Genomic DNA, 27750 nt, shown 5'->3' with positions numbered 1-27750 from the left:
GTCTGGATTTACTTTGCTTTATTTAATTGACAAATATCCCAAATTTGCTGGACTGCAGGTTTAGCAATGCCTTCCTTACAATGCTTTACAACGTGGACAAACATGAAACATCTGCGTCCAAACAACAATGAACTTAGCTTGTCAATCCAGCATTGCTGTCCTGAGCCTCCTGATTCCAGCAGGGGAGATCAGCCCTCACAACTCAAAGCTGCTGGAGTATTAGACGCCTGGTCTGGTTCACTACTAGTTGCTCCAGAATCAGCTGAAAATGGAGAAAGCTGGAAGGTGGGAGCCACCTGCCCCTTCTGGATGAACGGGCTGGCCAGCAGAAGGCATAAATCAGTCTGCCTGTTCCCCTGAAAGTGCAAGTTAGGACACACAGGTGGTTCGGGAAGTCAGATACTGCACTGGTGACCGCCACAGGGGGGAACAAAGGATGATTTCTGTACTTGCAGAGGGACGGAGCTTCAGAGTATGCAGCGTTACACACCAGTGCACCCATGCAAACCTCAAAGGCCCTGTAATACTTAATGGATAGTGGTTCTTTTGTTTGTAAGTGGCAGGTGTAGGACTCACGCGAACACAGCCTCAGAAGTCCTTCACAGCCGAGGAGGAATCCTACCCAGGAAATCGACTGTTTGGGCTGGCACAGAATTAAATAAACCCATCCGCGGCCGCTGTGTTTCTTCCAGCTCCATAGCAGCCCGAGGCCCCAGTTTCCAGCAGGAAACCGGCTCCTGGACCACTTACTTCCATCCCACTCCTAGAGCTCGCCCCCCACTCCGGGAAGGCTCCCTCCCTCCAGCCCAAGCTGCGGGCCGCCTTCCCACACGGATCTGCTGCTCCCGCACTCCGCAGCACCCGCAAGGCACTGCGAAGAGCAGAGAAATCCCCTGGAACTGGAAGTATCGTGGCAAAGCTACCGAGCAGCAGCACCACCACCACCACCAGCCCTGCCGCCACCCAGGCCACCTCCTCCGCTTCCGAGCAGGCGCAGCAGCGCCGGGGCCGGTGGCGGAGCCGGGCGGGCCGAGAGCTGCTCCCGCCGGCCGTGGGGGGGGGTGGGGGCTCGGCCGGGACGAGAAGCGGCCCGCAGCCACGGTGAGGCACGGTGGGACCGGGGGGGGGGGAGCCGGGCTGGCAGCACAGAGCCGGAGCCACCCCGCTGCGGGGGGCGCCGGGCCGCCGGCCCCGGGCGAGGCGGAGCGCGGGAGCCGTGAGGGGGGCGGCGGCGGCGGGCGGCGGGGCGCCCCGGGAGGCGGAACTGGGCCGCGGGGGAGGCTTAAATCCAGCCCTGTCGGTGCAAAGCTCTCCCTCCGTGCCCCCAGAGTGACGGCCGCGGGGTCGGGGGGCGCTGACAGCTCCCGCAGCGCCCCGCACGCACGCAGTGGTTTTGTCCCCGGCTGCGGGAACCCGTCCTTCTTCCTCCTCCGTGTACCAGCCTCGGTGATTTCGGTTTTGGTTCCATTTTCCTCCCCCGTCCACCCCTGCCAGCGATTCCGGGTTCGGTTCCAGTTTGTCACCCGCTGCCGCTCCCGACAGCCGAGCGGCCAGGAGCCGAGGCGCTTGCCGGCGTGCCCGCTTCCTTCAATGACATCTTGCAGCGCCCGTCAGGCGGCTGCGCACCGTGAGTACCCCCGGCACCGCGGGGCCCCGCGTCGCGCCCCCCCGCCGAGGCGCCCAGCGCGCCCCGTAACCGCACGGGCCCGCCAGGGCTGCGTCAGGCCAGCAGCAAGGCGCCGCGTGGAGCGAGCCGTGACCGGTAGGCCCAGCACGACCTGGGGGAGCGGGGCACCGTTCGCGTGCCCCTTAGGGGCCAAGAGGGAGAACAGAACCACGGCGTAAACGTTAAAATGCCACAACCCCACGTATCGCACCTCTACCCCTCTCTAAAGGAAAGAGGAGCCGAACATACTGGTCAGCAGAAAATCCCTCTCTTCCAGCAACCAGCGTTCAGAATTTTCATAGTACTTGTTGGCGGCTGTTAAATACAAATCATCCCCGATACCGATGTTCACAATCGTATATTAAGAAAGATTTGTTTTGTAGTCAACCAACAGTACACAGGTGAGGGTGACCTTACAGAACACAAGCGAACCACTGGAAGCAGGCTTAGCCTCTGCAAGGTTAGGCTGAGCAGAGCTGCAAAATTTCTCTTCTGCTCATCACAGACACTTAATGTTGGTACTGAAGTATCATAGGTACTAAAGGATATGTTTTCATCACTCTGTATCCCAATAAGAAGCAGTAAGCTTTGAATTAAGTTGAGCCTTCCTCCTTGATTTCTGTAATATCTGACATTTTCAGGTAACGTCAGCCAATGCCTCATGTTAAGTAGCATACTGAAATAAGTAGTCTTTGCTTGCAAGCCTGACCAGAGATTGCTTTTCCGTGAAACCCATCCTACAAAAAACTCTACATTTCAAACAAGTCTTCAGTTCGAAGAGCTTTTACTGAGAGTACCTCATTAAAAAAAAAAAAGAGGAAAAAACAAAACATGAGCATCCTAATACTATAGCATGCCTAAGGAGGGTTTTCTCCTACCTTATGAGGAAATTCCCTCTGTTGAAAGTTATCCAGCTCACTTCAGCAGCCCTCTCATGATTTCACAAATTACTACTGATTTTCTAAGCCTTCTGGTCATGGTTATTTCATGCTGCTTGACAGGAAGGAGTATTACCAAGGTAAACAGGAACAAAGTTCTGTGTTTTTGTGGTTTGAGGCAGGGCTACTATTCATCAGGTTATATTGTGTTGAATGTCTAGCAGCCCCAAGCTATTTGTAACATTAATGTAACTTCAGAGATTCAGCATTTAAATAAACACATACCTAATTTGTCTTCACAAGAATAGTATCTGCAATTCACGCACAAGCAATTACTACCTAGATGTATAATTACTGTCAGCATGCAAAAATTACCATAGATATGTAACTTTTGATCCAATGCTTTAAAGGGAGACCCCAGATAAAGAAGCAAGATGTTAGTCTGTGTCACATTAAAGTCTCATTACTGAATTCGGGCCTTTGTACTGGTGACACCTACCCTATCAGCACAACAGCTGGTTGCGTTTCACCAAGAAAGCCAAAGGACCTTCACCAGGAACCGCTAGGGAGACAAGGGCTCACCTGTGAGAGCAGCAGTGGGTGTTCTCGGCAGCGCTATGAGCTGTTTGTTACACAGCCATTTGACTAGCTGTAAAGCAATATAAGAAAATCTCCTCTCCCGTAATAATCGTTAGGCGGAGCCGAGCTTACCTTCTTACTAAATGAACACTGCCATGTCCTCAGTCCTGTGCTCTCAAGGCAGGCTAGCACCCCAGCGAAACAAAATCTGCATCCTTTCTAAGACAGGAAAGCCAAAGAAGAAAGCTTCCTTTTTTAAAGCTTCCTCTTCAGAGTTTTGGCTTGTCAATATCAAACTGGCCAGCTAATGTCTAGATGTGCACATTAACATCTCTCTTCCCTCCAACACCTACTTTTTACAGACTCTTTCACTGCTTCCGTACTTCCCAGACTCCAAAAAGAGGCTGCAGCTGATGTTCATAACAACATTAAAAAGATCTTTGCAATTAGAGGTTATAAGATACAGGTGCATAGTTGTTAGCAGTAAGTTGTTGGTCTGAAATATTTGGGAAGCCCTTTTCTACACTATTTAGAGAGCTCTTAACTACCTGAAGGAGCTAATCTACTGCTGCTGACAGGGGCACTTGGAAATAGTGCTTTTGTTACATCTGTGTCATAGCCACACAAAAGAAATGGAAACTGAACAACTACTGGAGTCTCTTAAGAGTTTACTTTTTGTCAGAAGACCTTTTCTTTACATGACGTAAAGTGTTTAAGGTAAGAGTTCAGTGATGAAGAAGCAGAGCTAGCAGTTTGCACCTGTGCTAGCAATGCAGCTTGCTGATGCATGCCAGAGGCACAGGTTTGTGCAGCCTTCTTTTAAGGTTTTACCACCTGAGAGACACGTCAGGCAAGAGAACACCACAGCTTTATCAAAAGCTTAAAATTATTCTGGCATCCACTGTGGATAACTTACCTACCCACTTTGAGGTTCACCAAATTCACAGTGTTTTTCTGTTGATGTGTTTAGGAGTTACTGCAAGCTTCCATAATTTCTTCATCCCTTTTCTTTTTTTGAGGGGTGGAGAGCTGCCTTATTTCCCCACCACAGTCCTTCCCAGCTTTCATCTCCTTAAGTTCAGGCAGCTGGGAAAATAGGTTTCTCACTTTTGCCCTCCAGAGAAACCTTTCCTTTGTTTTAAGCTTCAAGCAAACTCTTGAAAGCTGGACTTGCAAAGATGCCTAAAATGTAGCTTAGAGTTATACAAGTATCTAGGCACCAGACAGACACATGTTCAGGCAATTTAGAAAAGGAGAGCCTATCAGAATTGTTACATACTGCCTGCCTTTGGTGCCATGGCCCTTGTTTCTCTGGTTTTCAGTTTTTCCAAGCATGAAGTATAAGGACAGTAACAACCTACTGCATATTCTATGGATAATAACCATTTATTAATAGCACTTGGAGATCCTCAGGTGAAGAAATGGTTTCACATCATTTTAACACGACTCTAATGTGTAGACAGAATAAATCACTGTGATCTTTGGGTCTGATCCTATGAGAGAAACACAGCATCTTTAGTTTCACACTGAGGCCCTTTGTAACGCAGCTAGTTCAGAAGGGTCACGAGAGTAGATTCTAATGTCTCTCACCTTACATTACTTAGTGGAACAGTTAAATGCAGAGTAATGACGCTTTTTCTTCCTTTGTACAGGTCCAGAAGCACTAGGGTACTTCATTTCGTTTAAATTGCTAAGACTGCAAACATGTCACTGGATGACATCCACATGAGCACCCGGGATTTGCTTGAAAAACAACAATTAGATGCTGGAGGATGTGGAACAATTTCTTTATGCTTTCACAGAAAACATGGATATGTAGTATTAAAAACCGTGTATACGGGACCCCAGCGCACTGAGTGAGTTACTCATCTTAGTTCTCATTTTTATATTTCAGTCTAGGGAACCCTCTAAATTCAATAAAGAGAAATCTAAATAAAAGATTATAATTTTAGATCTTTGGATCCTGGATATATTGTATGCGGGGAAAATATTGTCAGTACAGTACTAGCAGCTGTCCTGCAAATTTTCATTTTTCCCTTACGAGCCAACTTTTATTCTAGAGTTTTAACTTGTCGTTGCAGTTAAATTCCTGTTTTCTTTTGCAAGGCGAGCACTGCTGTGAATTGTTAAGAATCAAGGGAACTCTTACACACCCAGATAAATTCAGTAACTCAGCAGACACGTTACTAGCAAGCGTGCTGATCAATTTTCAGTACAGCTGTCCAAATGTAGATGTCCACTAGGAACTAAACACACATGGGCCATCAGCCAGACTCCAGCCCTACATTTATAATACCACGAACGTAAGCTAAGACCACTGATTTAATTCAGGGATTGAATTAGCTGTGGATTTCAATGGATTCATGTCACGTTCTAGCTCTACTACCTCACCACCACAACTATCCTAGAACTCTCCCTCGAGTCTTCCACTAGAGAGAGAGAGAGAGAGAGAGAGAGAGAGAGAGAGACAAAACCCCATGTTTTTCTAGTTTGTGTTATGACAAAAAAAAAAAGATTTATTTTGCCAGTGGAAAGCAAATTAAGAAATTCCAGTAGTTTGCAGACTTCACTGATGTTTGGGACAAACACAGTTAAAACAGATATGCCTGCCAGCTTTATTTTATTTTTTTTTCTCACTGTCTCACTACCTAGGCCCGTAAGTTTTTTATTCCTTAAAGTCTTGAATGAAAAGTCATAAGCCAACTTCTAAATGAGCCTAACACAAACAAAACAACCATCTCCTCTAGTACTGCAGAAGAACACAGAGGGAGAAAGCAGCTTCCTTATAAGTCACAGGGTAGGAAAGCTTTAGCAAGCAACATAGCCTCAAGTTTTTCTTGCATTGGTTTGTTCTCTGACTGTAACAGGAGGAACAGTAAAAACGCCACCCCTTCTCATATTTAAAATTATCAGTACTGTCCTTCTTTAACACCAATAGTGTGCTCCCATCTGTGTACCTGTGACTATTGGTGGGTTGTACTGATGTAACCAGGTTTTGAATTCATCCTAAACCAATAATTCCTAGTAAATGTTATCAGTATCCCATACGTGGGTAGATTCCCCTGTAATAAATCCATTTTGGAAGTGAACATGATTAGCAGCCCTTCAGGAAAGAGGCCTGGGTAGTTTCCTGTACAAGAGGCAGTGGAGCGTGCCTTGATCCTCCTTTTGCAAAGGTTCTTTCAGCCCTGTCCTTATCCCACCTCAGCTCAGGGATACACCACCAGTACTGCATTTACAAAAAATAAATAAATAAATAAATAAAATGCTTATTCACCTTCTGAAAAGCAGGCCTTAACATCAGGCTGTGCTGACAGTCTTCGTACAAGGCATTTGATCAGAGAGTTGGAGAACATAGCCTGACATGAACAGGGCTGTACCCATTTAAAACCAATAGAAGGTATGGTTCGTCTTAGAGTGGCTCTGGGGAGGCTGTCAGTTTGGGCCATGATTTTGGGTATGAATCAACAGCATTTTTGCTTTATCTAGCCTACTTTCAGTGTAATTGCTGTTTTGCAGATACAATGCTTCCCTCCTCGAAGAAGGCAGGATTATGCGCAAACTACAGCACGACCGTGTGGTAAAACTACTAGGTATAATTTTGGAAGATGGAAACTACTCACTTGTGATGGAGTATGTGGACCGGGGGAACATGATGAAAGTGCTACAGAAGGTGAACAGTGAATTGCTTCATCCCTGATGCTCCTTTGAGTTAATAAGATGTTTGAAAGGGTCAAGATGTTGCTGCCATCTCCAAAGGATGCAGTCATTTTAGTTTCTAATTCTCCTTTCTGTATTAAAGGGCCAGGTGCACTCTGCCTTCTCTAAAGGTGGCAGATTATAAAAGCAGAGGACAGCTATGGCTTTCCTGTGCATCACAGAGGAGGAGACCACAGTTGTAGGTTCAGAGTTATGGGAGCGTATTTGTAGAAATATTTTGAGACTCCACTAAAAAAGAATGCTTTTGTAAATATGGAGAGACTCCAGACTTATGTTAATGCAAGAACTTAGATCCGAGAAGGACCTTGGTTCTTTTTATTAGCCTGGCTTGAACAGAGGTACTCAGGGGACTGAAAAACAAACTCATTTAAAGACTGTTTTCTGATTTGATGGCTGTAGTAGCATTTTTTAATAGATGGTTTTTCTTGTTCCTTATTTTAGCTCTCAATACCTTTGTCAGTGAAAGGCCGTTTCGTGCTGGAGATCATAGAAGGAATGCTTTATCTACATGAGCAAGGCTTAGTACACAAAGACCTAAAACCAGAAAACATCCTTGTGGACGCAGACTTCCACATTAAGGTATGCGTTAGAAAGTAAATGGAGAATGATGATGGTTTGGGTTGAAGAACCCAGTTTGCCTGCTTTTGCTTAGTATCCCTGACTGGTAGACAAACTCCTCTGTAGTCCAGTGAGCTATTGCTAAGACAGTGTTAGCAGTGGGTCCCTGACATATGATGACCTATACAAGCTTACAAGCTCTGCACCTGAGGTTTGCATAATCTTCCCCCATGTGTGGAAAAAAAATCACCAGGGGTATTAAAAAAGAAAAATGTTATTGAGAATTAGTGAACTACGAATAATGAAACAGCTATAAAGAAAAAAAACAAACCTAAGCCCACAGACTGAAACAAAAAGAAAATGTCTTAAAGATCATGTCTTTTGTCCTTTATTGCTGTAATTTCTCCTCCTGCCTTTACTTCCTTCTTTTTATTCTATTCCTTCTTTTGCCTATTATCTTTTCCTCTTTTGTCTCCCTCTTTTTTCCCTTAGTCATCGTTTTTAAATGACAGCCAGCAGCTACCAAAAAAAAAAAAAGCAGCAGGAAACTACTTCAAAGAATGATTTATAAGCCTGTTCCAAAGTCCTTCTATTAACTTCAGTGGGCTTTTGGATCAAGACATATACATATAGAACCTCCTGCTGAATAAACCTGAGTAGAATTTGCAGCAGTCCTCATCAAACATCCTGGTCAAGGTGAGTTGCTGAAATGATCACCCCATTACAATAGGAAACTACTGAATAAAATGCTGTGAAGAGTATTCTATCATGTTTTATTTCTCACATGCAAATTATCGAGAAGTAATTTGACAAGGTTAAGATAGAAAGTCACAGTGCAGTATGAGCAGCTTGGAGATAATAGATAAAAGCTATATTAGGTTTTGACCAAAACAAAAGACAAAACAAATAAACAACAACAACAAAAACTACTTCATTATCTGCCTTAATTGTAAATTGGTTGGTTTGGGGGTTTCAGCTTGCTTTTATGGACAGGAGCAAATTACTCTGCTATCACACTGGAAGACAAACAGAACTGGAACCCAGGATCAAATTCAGAATCAGATCAGGCTTCTTTAAGCAGTTTGATCAAAAGCCTCATGTAAGGCAGCTGTTGTGTGATATATCTGCTCAAATGTGTCCAACAGTGCCAACATTTATAAGGGCAAACAGCTGTGCTATGAAATTGCAAATGTAGGAAGACTTGTATTTTCCTCTGTCACATTAGACCTCTCACTTTTAGACACGAACTCAGACTCCTACTTTGTCAGCAGGTTGTAACTTAGAATTTCCTCTTCTTCTGAATATATCACCTCTAAATTTAGCCTAAAGCTTCAGAAGCTAAAGAAGACCAATAAGCTAGTTAGAGGCAACAAGAGAGAGAGAAAAGAAGTGAGGCAATGTGTCACTCCAGTTGTATCTGGAGTGATGGGGTTACACAACTAGATGAGTTTAACAGCTTTCTGTGGCCAAGAGAGGCAGTCATGCTTTCTTCCACTTGTCTTCTCCTGTTTCCTTGCGTTAGGGAACTCCTGTTCCCTTGCATTAGCACTGGTGCTAATTTGACCACCCTGCCACAGTACAATTTAGGAAGCCAAACCAGCAGATTACAGTTTAAGTTTTTGGCAGTCCTATCCTTCTGCTGGAGAGCACTTGGTTGAGTAAGCTGGTTGAGTGCCTTGCCCTAGGTCTTCCTGGGTCAGAAAAGGGTCAGTGCTGGAACAGGAGAAACTGAGGGAGCACATGAGAGGAGGCTGTGGGAAAAGGAGGGAAGGATTACTTTCTTCACCACGAGCCATTAGTCTAGCTGTTGTAAAACAGCACCCTTATGTTTCAGTAACGTCACCTTGTCAAGAGCACGGTACCCAGATACCCTGGCTTTAACTAATTTCATGCTATCCTTTTCCACGTCTCTTGCAGCATACACATCACAGAATTTTCTATCCTCTTCCTCGCCCTTTCTGTAGAAAGGTCTCAGGAAGTCAGGTTAAATGGAATCAAAATGGAAAGTGCATTGCAGTAGGAGGGGATATACACCCTTCTTATAGATTATTTCTGAATCTCAGCTATTTCTTTTGTGGATCTTCTGTTCTGCCATGAGTACCACAAAGCAGCTCTTGAGCATCATTTTCACTTCAAACTTTTCCCCCTTGCATTGTGCCATTGCTCCCCGTGGTGTTAAGTTAATAATGAAGGTTCAGCCTAACGGTTCCCAGTTGGCAGTGATATTTTATTTAGGGAAAAAAAAAAAAAAGGAGAAAAGAACGTTTGCCTTTCTCATAATTGCATTTTTGCAGTTTCATTTTTAGGTAAGTCACTATCTGCAATTGTTGCAAAAGTGAGCACTGCATGAAATGCTTCTTTATCTACTTGTCATCACAGCACTGGCTCTGACACATCTCATTTTTCAGATTGCAGATCTTGGTGTTGCTTGCTTTAAGAACTGGAGCCGGCTGACCAAAGAAGAGACTACCCGACAGCAGAAAATCAAGAGCACTTCCCAGAACAATGCTGGCACTCTTTTCTATATGGCCCCAGAGCACTTACGGAGTGTTAATGTAAAACCTGATGAGAAATCAGATATTTACAGCTTTGGCATAGTAATCTGGGCAATTTTTGCTAACAAAGAGCCATATGAGCGTAAGTTACTTCCAGAAGCCTGGATCACAAAATTAAGTTGGAAATACTAAGCATTTAAAGTTACAAAATTAAGATTAGTGGATTATATCACTTATGCCCAAGAACAGCCCATGTTTGGCATCTGATGGCTACTTTTAAGTATTGGTTGCATCATTCCTCCTAAGTGTGGTCAAGAACATCTCAGTGGTACTTGAAACGCAGGCGTGCGTCCAAGTCTGAACAAAGTATTCACATCCACTTGGTGCGCATGTAAACCTGCATTCGGTGGCAGAAGTTAGACAAACCTTGGACAGGCCAGGATGGAAACTTTGATGTGTATGCTATCTCCTAACATGGGCTAGTCACGTGTGCTTTTTTTCTTTTAACGGGAATGTCCACGCAGTCAGTTACTGCTTCTCAGCTGTGTGGTGCTAATTTCTTAACATGCATACATAGAATCATTAAGGTTGGAAAAGACCTCCAAGATCATCTGGTCCAACCATCCCCCTGCCACTAATGTCACCCACTAAACCATGTCCCTAAGCACCACGTCCAACCTTTCCTTGAACACCCCAGGGATGGTAACTCCACCACCTCCCTGGGCAACCCGTTCCAACGCCTGACTGCTCTTTCTCAGAAGAAATGTCTCCTCATTTCCAGCCTTAACCTCCCCTGGTGCAACTTGAGGCCATTCCCTCTTGTCCTAAATGTCCTACACTGACTCATACAGAAAAGTAGGAGCAGACCATGGGATTTCAGAGTAACTTGTGTTTGCCATTTTGAATGGATTCGTTTTTGCTAACTGGCTAAACACTGCCCATGTGGCAATCTTTGTGTTCTGACCTAATACAAAGCATAACTGAGATTCAGGTTCTAGAAATCTAGATCTGTCACCCTTACTCTCACAGAGCATGTCTTATGCATAAAAAAAAATCTATTAGTCTTAAAATAAATCTCTAATGTATAGTAATTAAGACCCTGGATTCACATTCACAAATGTGAGAGATGTGTATCTGTAACTCAGGCGTCTTTCTTTGAAACATTTACATATCCAGAAATATACAGGCTGCTGCTTCACTATTTCTTTTACCTACAGAGATGTGACTTTTGGGGATAGCAAAATACGTGATTACAATCTGACATGAAATGTTAATTTTTCAGATGGTATAAATGAAGCTCAGATTTGCTTTGGCATCATGAATGGAAATAGACCAGACATAGAGGAGATCAGTGAGAAATGTCCAATGGAGATTATTGACTTAATGAAACAATGCTGGGCACAAGAGGCAGAGAAACGGCCTACCTTTGCAGGTAAGACATTGCTTCGGGATTATTTTTGTTACATGTCCACCAGTAGTTCATAATGCAGCAAAAACAAACTTGAGTGTTTTCTTCTTGATATATCAATTTTTGCTTTGAAAATAAAGCTATCAGCTTACGTGCCCAGTAAAGTCTGTTCCCTGTACTGACTGAAAATAGCATCTTGTCCAACATCTACAAATTTGAGGAACACTAGTGACTGGATGGAGCTAAGACACTTTATGCATGATGATAATTTGTCTTTGACAATGTATTATCTTCCTTCTGAAGCTTGCAAGAAAAAAGCTAGTAGGATGGAACATAGTACATCTTGGGTACAACTGAGAACATATCCTATCAAAAATTGCTTCAAAAGCTGTCCCAGATTAGCCTGCCATTAACAACGCAACAGCTTGTGACTAACCATTCTTTTGTGTGTCAGATCCCAAAACAAAGTGCGTAAAAGTCTGGACTGAATGGTCTGGGGAAGGAGACTAAGCATTCATCAAATATAAGCCAATGTTCCTTATCTCCTTTTGCCCTTTCTCTCTGCCTCAATAGTAGTCCCAAAAAAAGAAAAACAACATGTGACAGGAAACAGAGATTTTGATTTAGACCAAGGGCACCAAGAGCTTCACATACAGCAGGTCAATATTCCTAGGACATATGTATACCAGGAGGAACAAATCAACTGTTTCCATATTTAACCTGAAATTATCTACTGCTAACAGATTGATTTTGTGGTTGCACTGGGTGTCTCAGTTTGTTTTTCCCTTAAGCAAAATGCTAATATTTACCTTGTTTATAGATTCTTTCAGTAATCCCATCTTTAGCAGTGGTAGAGTAGCTGCTTATTAAATACCTGAATGCAACTGAATGTATTCTATTTCTTAAAACATGGTATTTTGTCTTTTGGCCAGTCAAGTCAAGAGCAGGTGCTGTCAGCCACAGGTCATAAACAGAGCACTTTCACCCTAAAAAGCAATATGACAACTAAAAGAAAATCGTCTTGTTCCTGTTACTACGTTAAGGCTAAAAGAGTTATGTGAACATAGATTCCAAATGTGTGTATCATTTTCCCATTACCGTTTCTGACTTGATACAAGCCTTTATTCAATCCTTCTCCATCAAAATTGTTGACAGTATAAATCACTTATTTTCCATTGAAAACCACTTTCACCTAGTTCTCTTCTCTTTACAGAAATTAGTAAAACATACAAACCATTTTACTATCAAAATATAGGAAAAAATATTGAAGAAGATCTGAAGAAGATAAAAGTGAGTAACTTCCTAAATATTTTAAAGTGCCAGTTTCCTAACAACCCTGTGCCTCATCCCCAGTTATGGCCAGATTCTGCCATGCTCTCATCATGCCCGACTAACCTGATTTCCTTCTGTGATAAACTGGGTGGGGCTGTGAATGAGGGGAAAGCAGCGTGTGGCATTTACCCGAACTTTAGGAAGATTTTCAACATAGTCTCCTGAAATATTCTTGTGTCCAAGTTCAGATGTTACCGTCTGGATGGGTAGACAACCAGATGGGTTAAAAATGGGTTGGATGATGAGGCTTAGAGGGCAGTGGTTAATGGGTCCTACTTCACCTGGAGACCAGTAAGTAACAATTGGGGTAGTGCAGGGGTCTACTGCGCTGAGACCTGCTGTGTTTTATGCCTTTACCAGTGACCAAAGGAAGTGATGGAGCATACTCTCATAAGGTGTGCAGATGACACCGAAATGTGGGGATGAGTTAAGTACTGTCATAGGCAGGGCTGTCATCTGCAGGCTGGAGGAGTGGGGTGATGGAAGCCTTAGGAAATTCAGAAAGGACAAATGCAATGTGCTGCACCTGAGGAGAAACAACACCTGGCTTCACCACTGGCCAGGGGCTGCCTGGATGGGGAGCAGCACTGCTGAGAAGACCGGGGCATGTTCAGCCCAGACACAAGATGGCTTTGGGAGGGCAACAAGTAGCGGCCCTTTCCTACCTGTGAAGGATTTGTTCAGAATATGGAGCCAAGCTCTTCTCAGCAGCACATAGGAGAGGGAGGATGAGACAGCGAGCATAAAGCAAAACAAGAGAACAGCCCCACAGGGACAGACAAGCAATGGAGCAAGCTGCCCAAGAGTGTTGGCCAGTCACTATCCTTAGAAGTTTTTCAGGACCCAGCTGGACATAGCCCTAAGCTACCCAGTCTGATCCCATAGGCAATCCCGTTTTGAGCAGGTGGAGGAACTGGAGGCCTCCCGGGGCCCATTCTCACCTGAATGACTCTGTGATAATACAAGACTTTGGAAAAGCTTCTACCATGTCCAGAAAGTCTCACTGATAGAATTAAATATTATTCCCAGAGATTCAAAAGTAGCAGAATCTGATTTACAGTAAGTATAAAAAATTCTGTACATTCATGCTAGGTTTTTTTTTCCAAGGCGTATGGTATTGCGTTCAGGCAGCATACAGTGATTTCTAGCCTGCTTGAGTCCAGGAGCAATACCACAGCAATAAAAGTAATGTCCCTGGTTTTAGTTGAAATCAGTTATTTTTCCTTTGTATTTAAATTGGTCTCTCTTCCTTTTCTGGCTTTAGGTTTACAACTTATGATACAAAGAATGATTTCTGGACTGAAAAATAAGAGAATGAGAACTTCTTGAGCATTGGTTGATTACAGAATCTTTTTATCACAGATTTTATCAGCTCACTTCAGTAGTACTGACAGCTACCAGTGATGACTCTTAGAATTAGGGTTTAATCTTTGCAGTAAAGTGAGGCTCAGACTCATGATATATATCCAGTTATTTTAACAACAAAAAAGAACTTCCTTTGTAAAACCATTCATTTACAGTTTTGGTTTTTTAAAGTGCTTCCTTCTATCAACAAGTCCTTAATTGTGGAAATGAAAGGTTCTGGTTTCGAAAACACGTGATAATTATGAAGCATGGTCAACTGTTCAACGGAATGATAGTTCTGCAAAACGAAATTCATTAGACAAGTCTCCTGGACTGATCTGACTGAACTAACTCATGATGTGAACTACATGTCCAATTTATGACAGCTGCATTTTATACTAGCTGCATTAGCTCTATGCAATTATCTTGCATCATAGGGGCCAAAGGACTATTTAGAAAATGGGCTACGAGTCTATTACTGTCTCAGGAAGGAAAGCATCCCTTCATATCAGACCACACAGGTGAGGGGCACAGAGCGTGAATACAGCATCCAGGCAAGTCAGTGTGGTGAACTGCTAGTACAGCTTCATTAACAACATGAGTTGGAGGGCTTGGGGCAAAGCATTTTTTCACTCCCACACTAGTGATTGGGGAAGCAAGAGTCTACAGCCCCCTAACTAAAAGGGCCACAGAATCCCAGAGTGGCTGAGGTTGGAAGGGACAGCTGGAGATCATCTGGTCCAGCCCCCTGCTCAAGCAGGCCCCACATCCCTTTCTGCAAAGCTGCTTTCCAGCCAGTCAGCTCCCAGTATATGTTGGTACATGGGGTTGTTCCTCCCCAGGTGCACAACTTACCACCCCCCTTCATTGAACTTCATGAGATTCCTGTCAGCCAGTTTCTCCAACCTATTGAGGTCCCTCTGGATGATTAATGAAGGCATTGAACAGGCTTGAACCTAGTATTGATGCCTGGGGTACACGTCTACTTACCAGCCTCCAGCTGGACTTCTTACCATTGATCACCACCCTCTGGGCCCAGTTGTTCAGCCTGTTTTCAAGCCTCTTCGCAGGATGCTTATCTAGCCCATAATTCATCAGCTTCTCTGTGAGGATCTTACAGGAGACAGACTAATTATGAAATACATCACTATTTAGTTACTCAAGTAAAATCTAAGTACTTAAGGTTGTAATGAGATTTAGAATGTCGTCTTTTGCTTTGGGAAGAAAAAACTGTGGGAAGTGATTAGCTGGTTGTTGATTTTTAATCTGCAGAAGTACTTCTTGGGTTTAACTTTCATTAGAAAATAAAAGACAGCTTAGAAAATATTTTACAAGTAAGATGCACCAGGGGAAAGTGAGAAATCATTTTTCCAGGTAAAAAAAAAAGAAAAAGAGATGATTTCTAGTGAAGTCTGAGTAATAGGAACATCAGAAGAGTAGAACAGGAGTGGATTTTGCCTTCGCTCTAGCATAGTGAAGATGAGGGTTTGCAGGGGGGAAATTGTACTGCGTCTTTCTGAACATGTCCTCTGAACTCCTTGTTCCTGATGCTCTCAGGAACGGTAAAAGTAAAAAAAAAAAAAGTAAAAGTCAGCATGGCCATACATGAATGTAACTCTCCATCCTACCTCTTTCCTGTAGATGAATATACTTGCTATACAGAGATCCAGAGAAGGGGGTGCATATTTGCTACCTTTACCTCAGCATCCTCCTCTCACTGAGACTGCTTGCAGAAAGGCTAGCTATTAAGCTCAAGGCAGACAATCCAAAACCACTCCATATGGATTTAGCTCATACTCACATACGTAAGGGCCTGGCCAACTCAGAGTATTATATACTGCAGTTGCATTACAGTTCTTCCTCCCTTCACTGAAGGTAAGGTTTTGCCCATCTGTAGCAAAGCTATGGGTATTTTCTGCTAGGCTGTGCTCTCTGTTAAGAGCTTGGGATCTCTCCCCACACTCATGGAATCTGTTCACCCAGGTCTCTTTACTGCGCACGTGTGCTGTTCCCTACTCTACAGGTACTCCCTTTGATTAAGCTTTCACCTATAATTTGATCATGTGTTCTTCTTTTACACGTAGAAAGTGTGGCCTGAGCCAAACGAATTGCTGCAGAGGATGCAATCCCTTCAGATAGATGCTGTAGCAGAAGATCCCAGTAATGGTCAAATAGGTAAGTGTTCCGAGTCACTTCCTAGCATAACATTATGCCATGTACTCTGCTGAAGATAAAATTGGGCCTGTGTACGATGTAAGTAATCTTACCATTAAGTGGTTATGGAGAGATTCAATTATGCAGCACTTCAGAGAGAATTGTAATCACTGCAAAGATTAAATTTGCTCCCAGGCTCCCCAAAGTCATATTCACTCTTTCAAAATTTTCAGCATCTTCAGTTTGAAGCTTTTTTTTTTTTTTTTTACTGGCTTGAGCTTCTCTCTTCCATGCTGAAAAATGTATTTAATATTAAATTTTTCAACGGTCAATTTGGTAATTACTTTTTATAGTTGCTCTTTCTTCCCATCCTTTTAACAAACTTAATTCTTATTCTATAGGCTTCAGTTCCACAAACTTTCCTTTTTCCCAGTCCAGCCTTTCTTACAAATGATCTGAATACAACCAGGACATGTAATTATAAGACACTGCTTTGTTTATGACCTTGCTGTCTCTAGAGTCTACCCGAGGAGCACTAATAGATGAGTTCTCTCCTTTCTCTGATATTTTCTGTCAAATCTGGGATAAGTTGCATATTTCATGGAGCTATCTCACTAATATGTTATGACGTATTTTCTTGTGTGGTAGCATACTTGGAATTGGTTTACCAAAATATCTTAATGGCAAGGGAAGTAAGATCATATTTACAGCACTGATTTATAAGCAACAATATAAAATTGAGTAGAAATAAAAAAAATCCTTCCTTGCTTACACCGTTTTAAAGACAATATTAAACAAATTATTTTGAACTATAGCATGCAACTGATCAATCTTCCCCAAGGTTAGGTTAGGTGTAACAGATCTTGAGTAGAACTAATCGATTTAGTAGGGCAGCCCTATTGCTATATTTTTTAATTAGTATAGTTACATCCCTAGCAAAAATAATCACATACAAAGGCAGATTACAGATGCTTTTGTGTTTTTAAGTATGAAAGGTTTTACTGTGAATTCCCATTGCAGAAAGATACTATCTTAACAGTCTGTCAAAGTCAGGTTTGATTTTTTGGGTTTGGTTTCCCCACCCCACTCCCGCTCCAGCCAATGGGCATTACTCGGGCAGCATTAGCAAAAGGTATCCTGCAGGACCCGCTCATTCATACACCTCAGGTTTGCCCTGGAGAACGCACGCCATACAATTTATGCTACTAGCTGTCAGTTTTGATGGGATTGTTTCTGTCTTAGCTTATTCCTCCCACTCTCCCTCTAGCAGTGGTAACAACAGAAGCAGAGCAAGTCAAAGTGAATAGAGTACTAATACACAGCCATCACGAGGAACTAGTTTTGGTCCAGCCTAATCTGGACTGAATTCATGCAATTTGAAACAAACAAAAAACCCTAGTTCAATGATATTATCTGAACTGATGAGAAGCACGTGTACTTTATTCCAAGCTCACAGTGATCTGTGCAAGTGTGTGCTTCAGGCAGTGTGCAACATTTCCTAGACAAATGTGAAGCTTTGAGAACTTTAAGCAATTAACTATAGCCTTGCCCTTAAAAATCACAAGAACAAGTAGTAATGTGCAGAATTTTACATTCTTGTTTAGTCTGTTGCAGTGTGATCTGGTTCATAACTCAATCTAATTCAGGACTGAAGGAGAGCTTCCTTTGATAGCGAGAATTAGTTTGAAAGATGACAGACTACTTTAGCTGGTAGGCGTTACTTGTAAAAATGTATTCTTTGAGACTATGAAGAACAAACTAGACAAAATAAAAAAGGATTAATCCTGAAATACCCAGATGGGATTTTTGCATAATCACTTGCAGATGTGACCTTAATGGCAAATTATTTATGCTTTATGAAGTAATACCAGTTATAGTGGGTCTTATTTTCCATCTTGTTATACTCCAATCTTGCACTGATCAAATACCAGCTAATGCAGTGAAGACTCAGTTGGAAATCAGACCCTACAAAAATCTCCAGGAATTTCTTGTTTCAGTGGTTGAGAAGCTGGTGTCAATACAAGCAGAATAACACAGAGAGTTCAGATACCTCTTTCCTAGATATAAGTCTGTAATACTTCCCAGTAAAGGCATTATATAAAGCAGTTTATGCTGGAAATGATGCTACATTTTCACCTTTTATGAATTACCATAACACTAAAAATAGATCCTAGTGTCATCACAACAGGTTATATACTTGCATTAGGATATATTTCAAATATTTATTTTTCCTTCTTCCTTTCAGATCAGCCTAATTCTCTACACAGCTCTCAGGGCCCCGTGACCAGCGAGATTAATGAAGCCCAGTTTGCTGCCTCCCCTGAGAATCAGCCTGTTGAGAGCTGTGAGACCTCGTTTACGTCCCCTGACAATCTAGAAAGAAAACTCCAGCGGGAATACAACTACCACATATACGGCAGCTGGATGGATAAACCAGGAGTACCAGGAGCTCCACACGTGGTATACACCCCTGAAATGAGAGAGGAAGAAAGGAGACGAAGAGTTTCCAATGATCCGTTTGCAAAGATGTTTTCTGCTCCTCAACAGAGTGAACTGTATCCAAGAGCTGAAAACACGGGATCAAACACTAATCCTTATTTTCGGCCACAACCACCTGCAACACCGACACGGGGAAATTTTGATATTTTTTATGGGCCAAACCCTAAGAATCTCCTACCAGGAAACCCAGAGGATCTCTATGAATCACATTCACCCGGTACCTTTAGCCTGAGCAAAACTCCTGTGCCTGAATCTGGCACAAGCCTGCATTCACAGACCAACATAAACAGGTATCCAAAGAATACAGACACAGATACAGGTGAGAGTCCCCCTCCTCACAACTCCTGTGTTCCTGAAATCACACTTTTTCTTCTAAAAGTGATGTGGCAAAGATGGCTTTGTAGTTTGTGCAACACCTGCTTATTGCTAACAGCTTATCTGTGTGATACAGCAAAGGTTCTCTGTTTACTTGAAATGGCTCCAGGTTGCTAAAATGCTCCAGTTTTGACTTCATTTTGCTTGATTTCACTGATCTCAGGCTGTTAACTTCAAGTGAATCATTTCTAAACCATCAGTACAATAGAGAAGCATCAGACCGAATGCCTAACTCTTCAGCTACCAACTTAACAATAGCAGACAACAGATAATACTGCAGCTGCTACCAAAAACCAAGAACTATTAGTAATCATACTAGAAAAGCAAATAAATACTTTTGACTCACAGAATGTAACATTCATACCATAGGCTGCATGTGCAAAAATTAATGTTTTCTCATATATTTGTAGCATTTAAGAAAATTAATATATTTTTTAGAGCTTGGTTTGCAGCAAGAGTTCAGAGAGCAAAAAAGGAGCTAAGGCTCTTGACTAGTTTCTCCAGAGAGCTCTACCGGGTGCTAACGGGAAACTTATCTTGATGTTTGCTAGTGAGCTGTGGAGTAGAAAGGTACGGGGGCAATGGAGGAAGAGGACACTGAGTGTTCTCTGTTGCTACAGCCGATCACAGCCAACGTGCTTACAGAAACCGTGATCAGTCCCAGCAGTAAGCAGTAGGGCATGCCCAATGGGAGCCTTCTTGGTTTGGAATTTGCAGATTCAAATACCTGATAGAAGGCAGCAAAATCCATAACTACGTTGTGATCCTGCACTGCCATCTCAAAGCCAGGTGGTCATACACCCATGTGGAATCCCATGGTCCTCACTGGGATCCAAGGATCATTACGGTTATTAGTCCCCGAGCGAAATCATGATAAGGGTGGCTGCTTTAAGTAGAACTATTCAAGGAGGTGAAGTCCTGTTAAGTATTTTGTCTTTTTGTGTTTAAGAGCACTATGCACTCAGACTATTCCAAATATTGCAGTCATTTTCTAGTACTTGTGCTTTTTTATTTATATAAGGATTTTGGCGTTTTCACTATCTGTTTAGGTAACAACGATTCCACTTCTTTCTCAAGGGGAACTTTTGCGTATTATCCTCCTGTACCTCAGTTACCCAGAGGTAAGTGCTGTAGCCTTTATCTGTTTTGGTAACTACCAGGGTAGGCATTGCATCCTGACTAACAAGGGAAAAAAAAAATCAGGATCTTGAAACAATTTGTTATTGCTTTATATCTCTAAATGTAAGAGAAGTTGTCACATGCCAAGGCGATCGGCTGCAGGGCAGGTGCATTGCCACAGTGTAGCCAGGGATCGTGGTATGCAGGGGCATTCCTGCATGGAGGCAACCTCAGGGAGCTGTCAGCACCCAGCAGCCCTGCCAAGGGCGGCTGACGAGGCTTGGGTGGGGCCAGGAGCAGCAGCAGCCACCCCCGCGTCCACAAGCTGCCCCTAGGGAGCACAGGTGAGCAGGAGCTGGGCAAACCAGGTATGACGCAGCAGGCAGGGAGTGGCGTAGCAGTGCGCGCGCGGGAAATTCAGAAGGCGGGCCACTTTATTCTCTTCTGGGAGCAACCACGGAAGGAGCCTTCTACTGAAACCAGGATGTTGTTCATCTGCTGCATCTGCTGCATCTGCCAAGATGATGCTGAAACCCAAATGGAGCCTCCCCAGGCAGATGCCTCTGCCCAAAGAGACGTCCCAAGCGCCAAAGGAGCTGCCCAGGACCTCAGTTCCAGGGAACGCCAGAATCTGGAAGTCCCCCTAGGGCCTGAAGGCAGAGGTGGGTGTCAAGGATACAGGTGTGCCCAGCTGGGTGAACTTTTAAAGCAGATGACTCTGTTACTAGAGAAGCTCATCAGACAACGTAGCATCCAAGAATCCCATCAGGAGACTGATGAATTGCATTACGCTCAACGCGTGTCAGTGCAACAGCACTGCCTTGAGGCCAGACAAGGAGAAGGTAAGTTAGCTTCCAACCCTGAACTGACAAACCTGACTGACTCACAGGACAGTGGAGACTGGACCCTTGTCTCTGCTCTAAGCAGGAGTCGTCATTTCTCCCTTGCCCTTGAAGTGCCCCTGCACAACAGATATGATGCTCTAGGGCTGATAGAAACCTAGGAAAGGGCAACTGTACAGAGCTGGCCCAATAACCACCCGCATCAGAACCAGTGCCTCAAAGAAGGCACAAAGGGTGATAGCAATTGGAGACTCCTCGCTGAGAGGCACTGAGGCCACCCAGTCTCTCCAGAGAGGTTTGCTGCCTTCCTGGGATCCTCAGGCCTTTGTGATGTTACGAAGAGGCTACCAAGCCTAGTGGGGCCAGAAGACTACGCCCCAGTCCTGCTCCTTCATGCGGGGGCAAATGAGGCTGCAACAGACTCCAGAATATCAAAAGGAACTTTATGTCCCTCAGAAAGGTGTTGAGGGGATCGGGAGTGCAAGCAGTGTTCTCTGTCCTCCCAGCTGGTGACTGGGACCCAAGGAGGAGATGAATGGACCAAGTGAATGAATGGCTGCGTGGCTGGTGCCGTGCTCAAGGTTTTGGGCGCTACGATCTCGGACGCGCTTTTGAGAGACCAGGAATGATGACACAGGATGGGGCATGCCTAATCAGGTGGGGCAAGCGTGCTGGGCAGCAAGCTGGCTGGGCTTATGAGCAGGGCTTCAAACTAAATTCAGCAGGGAAAGGGGGTGTACTTCTGAGTGATGGAAGTGAACCTGGAAACATCGTCACTTTAGGAAGCAATATGGAAATATGGAAATACTTGTGAACTGTCCCAAAGGGTTCCTCTGAAAAGGCGATGCGACTGACAGTCCAGCTGAAGTGCCTCTACAGCAATGCACGCAGCATAGGAGACAAGCAGGAGGAGTTGGAAGCCGCGGTGCAATTTGAAAACTATGACCTAATTGCTGTCATGGACACGTGGTGGGACGGATCACATCACTGGAACACCGGAATAGCTGGAATAGCAGGCTATGAGCTTTTCAGAAGAGCAGGCAGGAAAGGAGGGGCAGGGGCGTTGCCTTCTATGTTAGGGAGGGGATTGATTGCAAAAAGCTGCCTCTGAGAAACAGCCACAGACTGAGAGCCTCCGGGTGAAAGTTAAGGCTGGACCAACAAAGGACACCTTGTGGTCGGGGTGCGCTACAAGCCACCTGATCAAGGGGAGCCTGCTGGTGAGGGCTTCTGGCTTCAGCTGCAAGAAGCATCACACTCGCACGCTCTCATCCCGATGGGGGACTTCAGCCACCTGGCCAGCTGCTGGAAGAGCTGCTCAGCAGGCTGTGAGCAGTCCAGGAGACTCCTGGAGCGTGGTGGGGATAACGTCCTGGTCCAGGTATCAGACAAACCAGCCAGAGGAGAAGCGTTACTGGACCTGGTGCTTTCCAATGCAGACGAACTCATCAAAGAGGCTAAGATCGGAGGCAGTCTGGGCTGCAGTGACCTTGCCCCAGCTGAGTTTGTGATCTTGAGGAATATGGGCCTGGCGAAGATCAGTGTCAGGATCCTGAACTTCTAAAGAGGAAACTTCCAACTGTTTAAAGACCTGGTGGATGGGATCCCCTGGAACACTGTGCTCAAGGAGAAAGGAGCTGAACAGAGCTGGCAACTCTTTAAGGATGCTTTACTTAGAGCACACAACTCTCCATCCCCCTCTGTAAGAAAGCAAGCAGGGAGGGCAGGAAACCAGGATGGCTGAGCAAGGACCTGGTGCTCAGACTGAGGTGCAAGAAGGAAACGCACAGGCAGTGGAAGCAGGGACATGTGGTCTGGGAAGAGCACAGGGATGCAGGTCCCAAGGGTGGGATCAGGAAAGCCGAGGCATGGATGGAGCTGAGCTTGACAAGGGATGCAAAGCGTAACAGGAACGGATTCTACAGATACATTGACCAGAAGAGGAAAGCCAAGGAGAGTGTACCCCCTCTGATAAACAAGAAGGGACAGCTGGTAACAACAGACATGGAGAAGGCTGAGGTTCTTAACTTCACCTCAGCCTTCACTGCCAGTCAGGCTTTCCATGTCCCTCGTTTCCCTGACCCTCTAGGTGAGGGCTGGGGAAGCAGAGTCCCTCCCACTGTAAGTGAAGAGCAGGTTTGAGGCCACCTGATGGAACTGAACAGGTACAAGTTTATGGGGCCCAATGCCATGCATCCCAGGGGCCTGAGGGAACTGGCTGATGGAGTTGCCAAGCCTCTCTCCATCATATTTTAAAAGTCCTGGCAGTCAGGTGAAGTCCCTGGTGACTGGAAAGAGGGAAACATTACTCACACTTTTAAAAAGAATAAAAAGAAGGACCTGGGGAACTATTGACAGGTGAGCCTCACCTCTGTGCCTGGGAAGATCATGGAACAGGTCCTCCTGGAAGCAGTGTCAAGGCACCTTCAGGACAAAGAGGTGATCCAAGACAGCCAGCATGGCTTCGCCAAGGGCAAACGATGCCTGACCAGTCTGGTGGCCTTCTGTGGTGGAGTGACTGCATCAGTCAACCAGGGAAAACCAACTGATGCCATCTACCTGGACTCCTGCAAGGCTTCTGACATGGTCCCACATGACATCCTGATCTCCACATTGGACAGCCAAAGAATAGCAGTCACTGGCTCTGCATCCAAGTGGAGGCCAAGGACGAGTGATGTCCCTCAGGGTTCTGTCTTGGGACCAGTACTGTTTAATATCTTTACCAACAACAAAAACAGTAGGATCGAGTGCACCCCCAGCAAGTTTGCAGATGACACCAAGCTGAGTCGTGCAGTCAATACAGCAGAAGGAAGGGATGCCATCCAAAGGGGCCTGGACAAGCTAGAAAAGTGGGCCCACATGAACCTAATGAGGTTCAGCACATCCAAGTGCAGGGTGCTGCACGGGGGTCGGGACAATCGCAGACATGAACAGACTGGGTGGAGAGCTCATTGAGAGCAGCGCTGCAGGGAGAGACTTGTGGGTTCTGGTGGACAAGAAGCTCAATATGAGCAAGCAGCACGTGCTTGCAGCCCATAAGGCCAACTGCATCTTGGGCTGCATCAACAGAGGCATGACCAGCAGGTCAATGGAGGGGATTGTGCTCCTCTGCTCTGCCCTTGTGAGGACCCACTTGGAGTGCTACATCCAGGTCTGGAGCCCCCGGCACAAGAAAGATGTGGACCTGTTAGAGCAGGTCCAGAGGAGGGCCACAAAGATGATCAGAGTGCTGGAGCACCTCTCCTATGAAGAAAGGCTGAGAGAGCTGGGGATGTTCACCTTGGAGAAGAGAAGGCTCTGGGGAGACCGCACTGTGGCCTTTCAGTACTTAAAGGGGTCTTACAAAAAGGAAGGAGAAGGTCTCCTTACTCAGGTGGAAAATGATAGGGCCAGGGGGAATGGTCTTAAACTAAAAAGAGGACAGATTTAGATGAGACATCAGGAGAAAATTCTTCGCTGTAAGGGTGGTGAGGCACTGGCACAGGTTGCCCAGAGAAGCTGTGGATGCCCCATCCCTGGAGGTGTTCAGCGCCAGGCTGGATAGGGGCTTGGCCAGCCTGATCTAGTGGGTGGCATCCCTGCCTATGGCAGATGATCTTTGAGGTCCCTTCCAACCCAAGCCATTCTATGAGGCTGTTAACCAAAAAAAAAAAAAAAAGTTTGCCACTACACATTCCTGAAGTGCAAGGGACATTATTTACAATCTAGTAACTACTAGCAGGTAAGGCTTGGTTATGGCGTTTTGCCATGGAATAGAGTAGGATTGGCTTTCACTAAAGCACGACGTCACTCTGCATAATGGAAGTATGCTCACAGTTTCCAGTAAGTAGCCATTTCCATGTTAAATAGAGTAGAACATTTAATCATTTCCCTGATCAGCAGAACCTTCCTCCTCACCCTTCATGTTACTTCTTGACTTTTTGAACCATATGCAATTGTTTACAAAATTGTATTAAATTCTCTTATACAGAAGATTCAATCAAATACAACATAACTAACAGTTCTGGAATTCAAATTGGATCCTACAATCACATGAAGATTGAAGAGCAGAATCAACACATCAGCACTTTTCCTGTTGCTACAGAAGCATCTTACAGTTACTATGAATCAAGGGGTATATTTGGTAAGAGAAATATCTCCCTCATCTCTGTTTATTATCCCCTCGTAGTTATCTCTGAGAATCATTTGTTTTGGAATCTATGAAAGCAGTACAACTTTCTCCCTCTGCAACTTGAAAAATAACTGTCTAGATCCTTTACTATGTTGATACTACATCAGTATAGCATAGTACTTTAGAGTGTATAAAGCAAGTAAAGGTTTGTGGCGATACTGTTCTGTAATACCATGTACCTCATTTGTCCTGTAGTTTCATGACATACCAGATGCAAGCGGTGTGATACAGATACTACAAATAAGTTGGGAAGGACAGTTGAGATAGTAAGGGGAGTAGAAAATATATTTATGCCTTTTTTTTTTCTTCAGACAACAACACTGTCCTGACCGACAATCATCTGAACCTGGTGAGAGAGAACTTGGCCAGACAGTGGAAGCACTGTGCTCGTAAACTGGGCTTCTCTGATCCTGAGATTGATGAAATTGATCACGACTATGAACGAGATGGACTAAAAGAAAAAGTTTACCAAATGCTGCTTAAGTGGGGAATGAGGGAAGGCTCCAAAGGTGCTACAGTTGGAAAACTTGCCAAAGCCCTCTTCAGCTGCCAAAGACTGGATCTCCTTACTAGTTTGATGCAAATGAACGAGGAATAAGTTGACTGAGATCTGGGGAAAAAGTGAGGATATTTTTTCCTGACGACTTTGCAATAACAAATATCTCTGAACAGACTATGAAGCTTTTTGCACAGACTTTTCCTTTTGGAACAGATTTTTCTGCCAAGCAGTTTTAAGTGAATACCTCCAGTAACTCACAAAGTTGCTGTCAAGATAATTAGGTCTTGCAGATGATAAAATTTTCCTTCATGGAAATGGAATTTTGAAACATTACAAACAATAATACCAATTCAAGGAAAATGCATTATACAAAATTCATAGTCTGTTTTGAAACATGATGGTACCTTTGTTCAGTTCTGAACAGCGTACATTATTTCAGCAAAGCTTATGCATCAGTTAAGAATGTGAAAGACTCACTTTGAGAGACTTGGACAGAAAGCAAAATCAACTCAAATTTTGGCAGTTCTTAGAAGCTTCCTACTTCCAATCGCTCTTAGTAAATATGCTATTATTTTAAAGTCTTTTTACAATGTTCATTAAATGTATATGTCTAGAACTATGCTGAACAGTAGTGTGAATAAAAGCAAAAAATGATCTTTGGTTGAAAAAGTGTGTAATTGATAAAATATTCTTCTTTCAAGGATTAATATTGCACTTGATTTTACATTGCTTGGTAGAGAAAATTTTACAAGATTAGTCTCTGGTCTGCTTTATGAAATGGTGAAAAAAGAAATTAAATCATTGTGCAACCCAAAATAAAAGCTTGGGAAATGTGAGAGATTTGGGAAGGGGAAAGTGCTTTATTATTACATGATAGAAGACCCATTCTCCTACTTACTGCGGGGCTAAGAGCATTACTGGTTACTGAACTCTTAGACTTAATATATACTATTATATTAAATGTGCTTCAGAACGTTCCTGGGTGCTGAGGTTAACTGGCAAAGAGTAGCTTGCTGCCAGGATTCAAATTCATTTAATATCCAAAATTCCATGGCACGCTCAGGACTCATTTAAGCAAGGGTTATTTCACAGCGCTGAAGTTGTGTTGGGGAGCACTGGAAGAGCTCTGTAGTGCAGGTGACGGTGCCCCAGTGCATGGGAATGTTCCTCATCACTCTTAAATTTACTAGTATCGACACAACCTCAGCATGCAAGATCTGAGGAAGAAGAATAACTGAGCTGTAAGTCTTTATGCGCTAAGAATAACTACGCCAAACTCTTCCTGTGAATCACAGAACCCTAGGTGTTGGAAGGGACCTCAAGAGATCATCGGGTCCAACCCCCCTGACAACACAGGTTCCCTAGAGCAGGCTGCCCAGGTAGACATCCAGACGGGCCTTAAATATCTCCAGAGAAGGAGACTCCAGAGCCTCCCTGGGCAGCCTGTTCCAGTGCTCCGTCACCCTCACCATGAAGGAGTTTTTTTGCATGTTGGTGCGGAACTTCCTGTGCTCCATTTTGTGGCCATTGCCCCTTGTCCTGTCCCCACAAACCACTGAAAAGAGGTTGGCCAAATCCCTCTGTCTCCCACACTTCAGGTATATGGAAGGATATTATTTCTTTCCCTTATTTCCATCAAGTCTACAAACATCTCAATGCAGATTTTTTGGACCAGGTCTTTTTGCTGTGGAAAAAGCAGTGTTTATTAGCTTCTGGCTGATGTCAGAAAGCTAACAGTTTAATCAAAGCATAGGATACAGAGTCACAGAATCGTCTAGGTTGGAAGAGACCTCCAAGATCACCGAGTCCAACCTCTGACCTAACACTAACAAGTCCTCCACTAAACCATATCACTAAGCTCTACATCAACATCTTTTAAATACCTCCAGGGATGGTGACTCAACTACTTCCCTGGGCAGCCTATTCCAATGCCTAACAACCCTTTTAGTAAAGAAGATTTTCTTAATATCCAGCCTAAACCTCCCCTGGCACAACTTTAACCCATTCCCCCTCGTCCTGTCTCCAGGCATGTGGGAGAATAGACAAATCCCCATCTCTCTACAGCCTCCTTTAAGGTACCTATAGAGAGCGATAAGGTCGCCCCTGAGCCT

The 27750-nt window shown here is 44.1% G+C and overlaps 2 protein-coding genes across 2 annotated transcripts in view; one reads left to right on the top strand and one right to left on the bottom strand.

The window, feature by feature from the left end:
• The window catches only part of DUSP22 (dual specificity phosphatase 22), a 134514-nt gene that overhangs the window by 101982 nt on the left and 4782 nt on the right, over window positions 1-27750 (bottom strand). The window lies entirely within an intron of this gene.
• RIPK1 (receptor interacting serine/threonine kinase 1) lies at window positions 407-26295 on the top strand. The gene is made up of 13 exons (XM_083825313.1): window positions 407-1101; window positions 1495-1627; window positions 4776-4979; window positions 6643-6796; window positions 7285-7422; window positions 9810-10038; window positions 11179-11328; window positions 12518-12594; window positions 16065-16155; window positions 18380-18952; window positions 20058-20129; window positions 24940-25092; window positions 25452-26295. Exons 3-13 carry the CDS (start codon window positions 4828-4830, stop codon window positions 25736-25738), a joined length of 2076 nt encoding a protein of 691 aa, XP_083681439.1. The 5' UTR covers window positions 407-1101; window positions 1495-1627; window positions 4776-4827; the 3' UTR covers window positions 25739-26295.

This window comes from Anser anser (genome assembly GCF_964211835.1).
Source record: "Anser anser genome assembly, chromosome: 2".
In the NCBI taxonomy this organism is placed as follows: Eukaryota; Metazoa; Chordata; class Aves; order Anseriformes; family Anatidae; genus Anser; species Anser anser.
This window is presented reverse-complemented; position numbering and strand designations above follow the sequence as displayed.

What these genes read in the sequence shown, in the direction of transcription:
- RIPK1 (XM_083825313.1), top strand. Translation starts at nt 4,828, where the DNA reads ATGTCACTGGATGACATCCACATGAGCACCCGGGATTTGCTTGAAAAA. An exon ending in GAAACGGCCTACCTTTGCAG is followed by an intron (nt 11,329 to 12,517) that starts GTAAGACATTGC and finishes TTCTCTTTACAG; the next exon opens with AAATTAGTAAAACATACAAA. An exon ending in TGTACCTCAGTTACCCAGAG is followed by an intron (nt 20,130 to 24,939) that starts GTAAGTGCTGTA and finishes TCTCTTATACAG; the next exon opens with AAGATTCAATCAAATACAAC.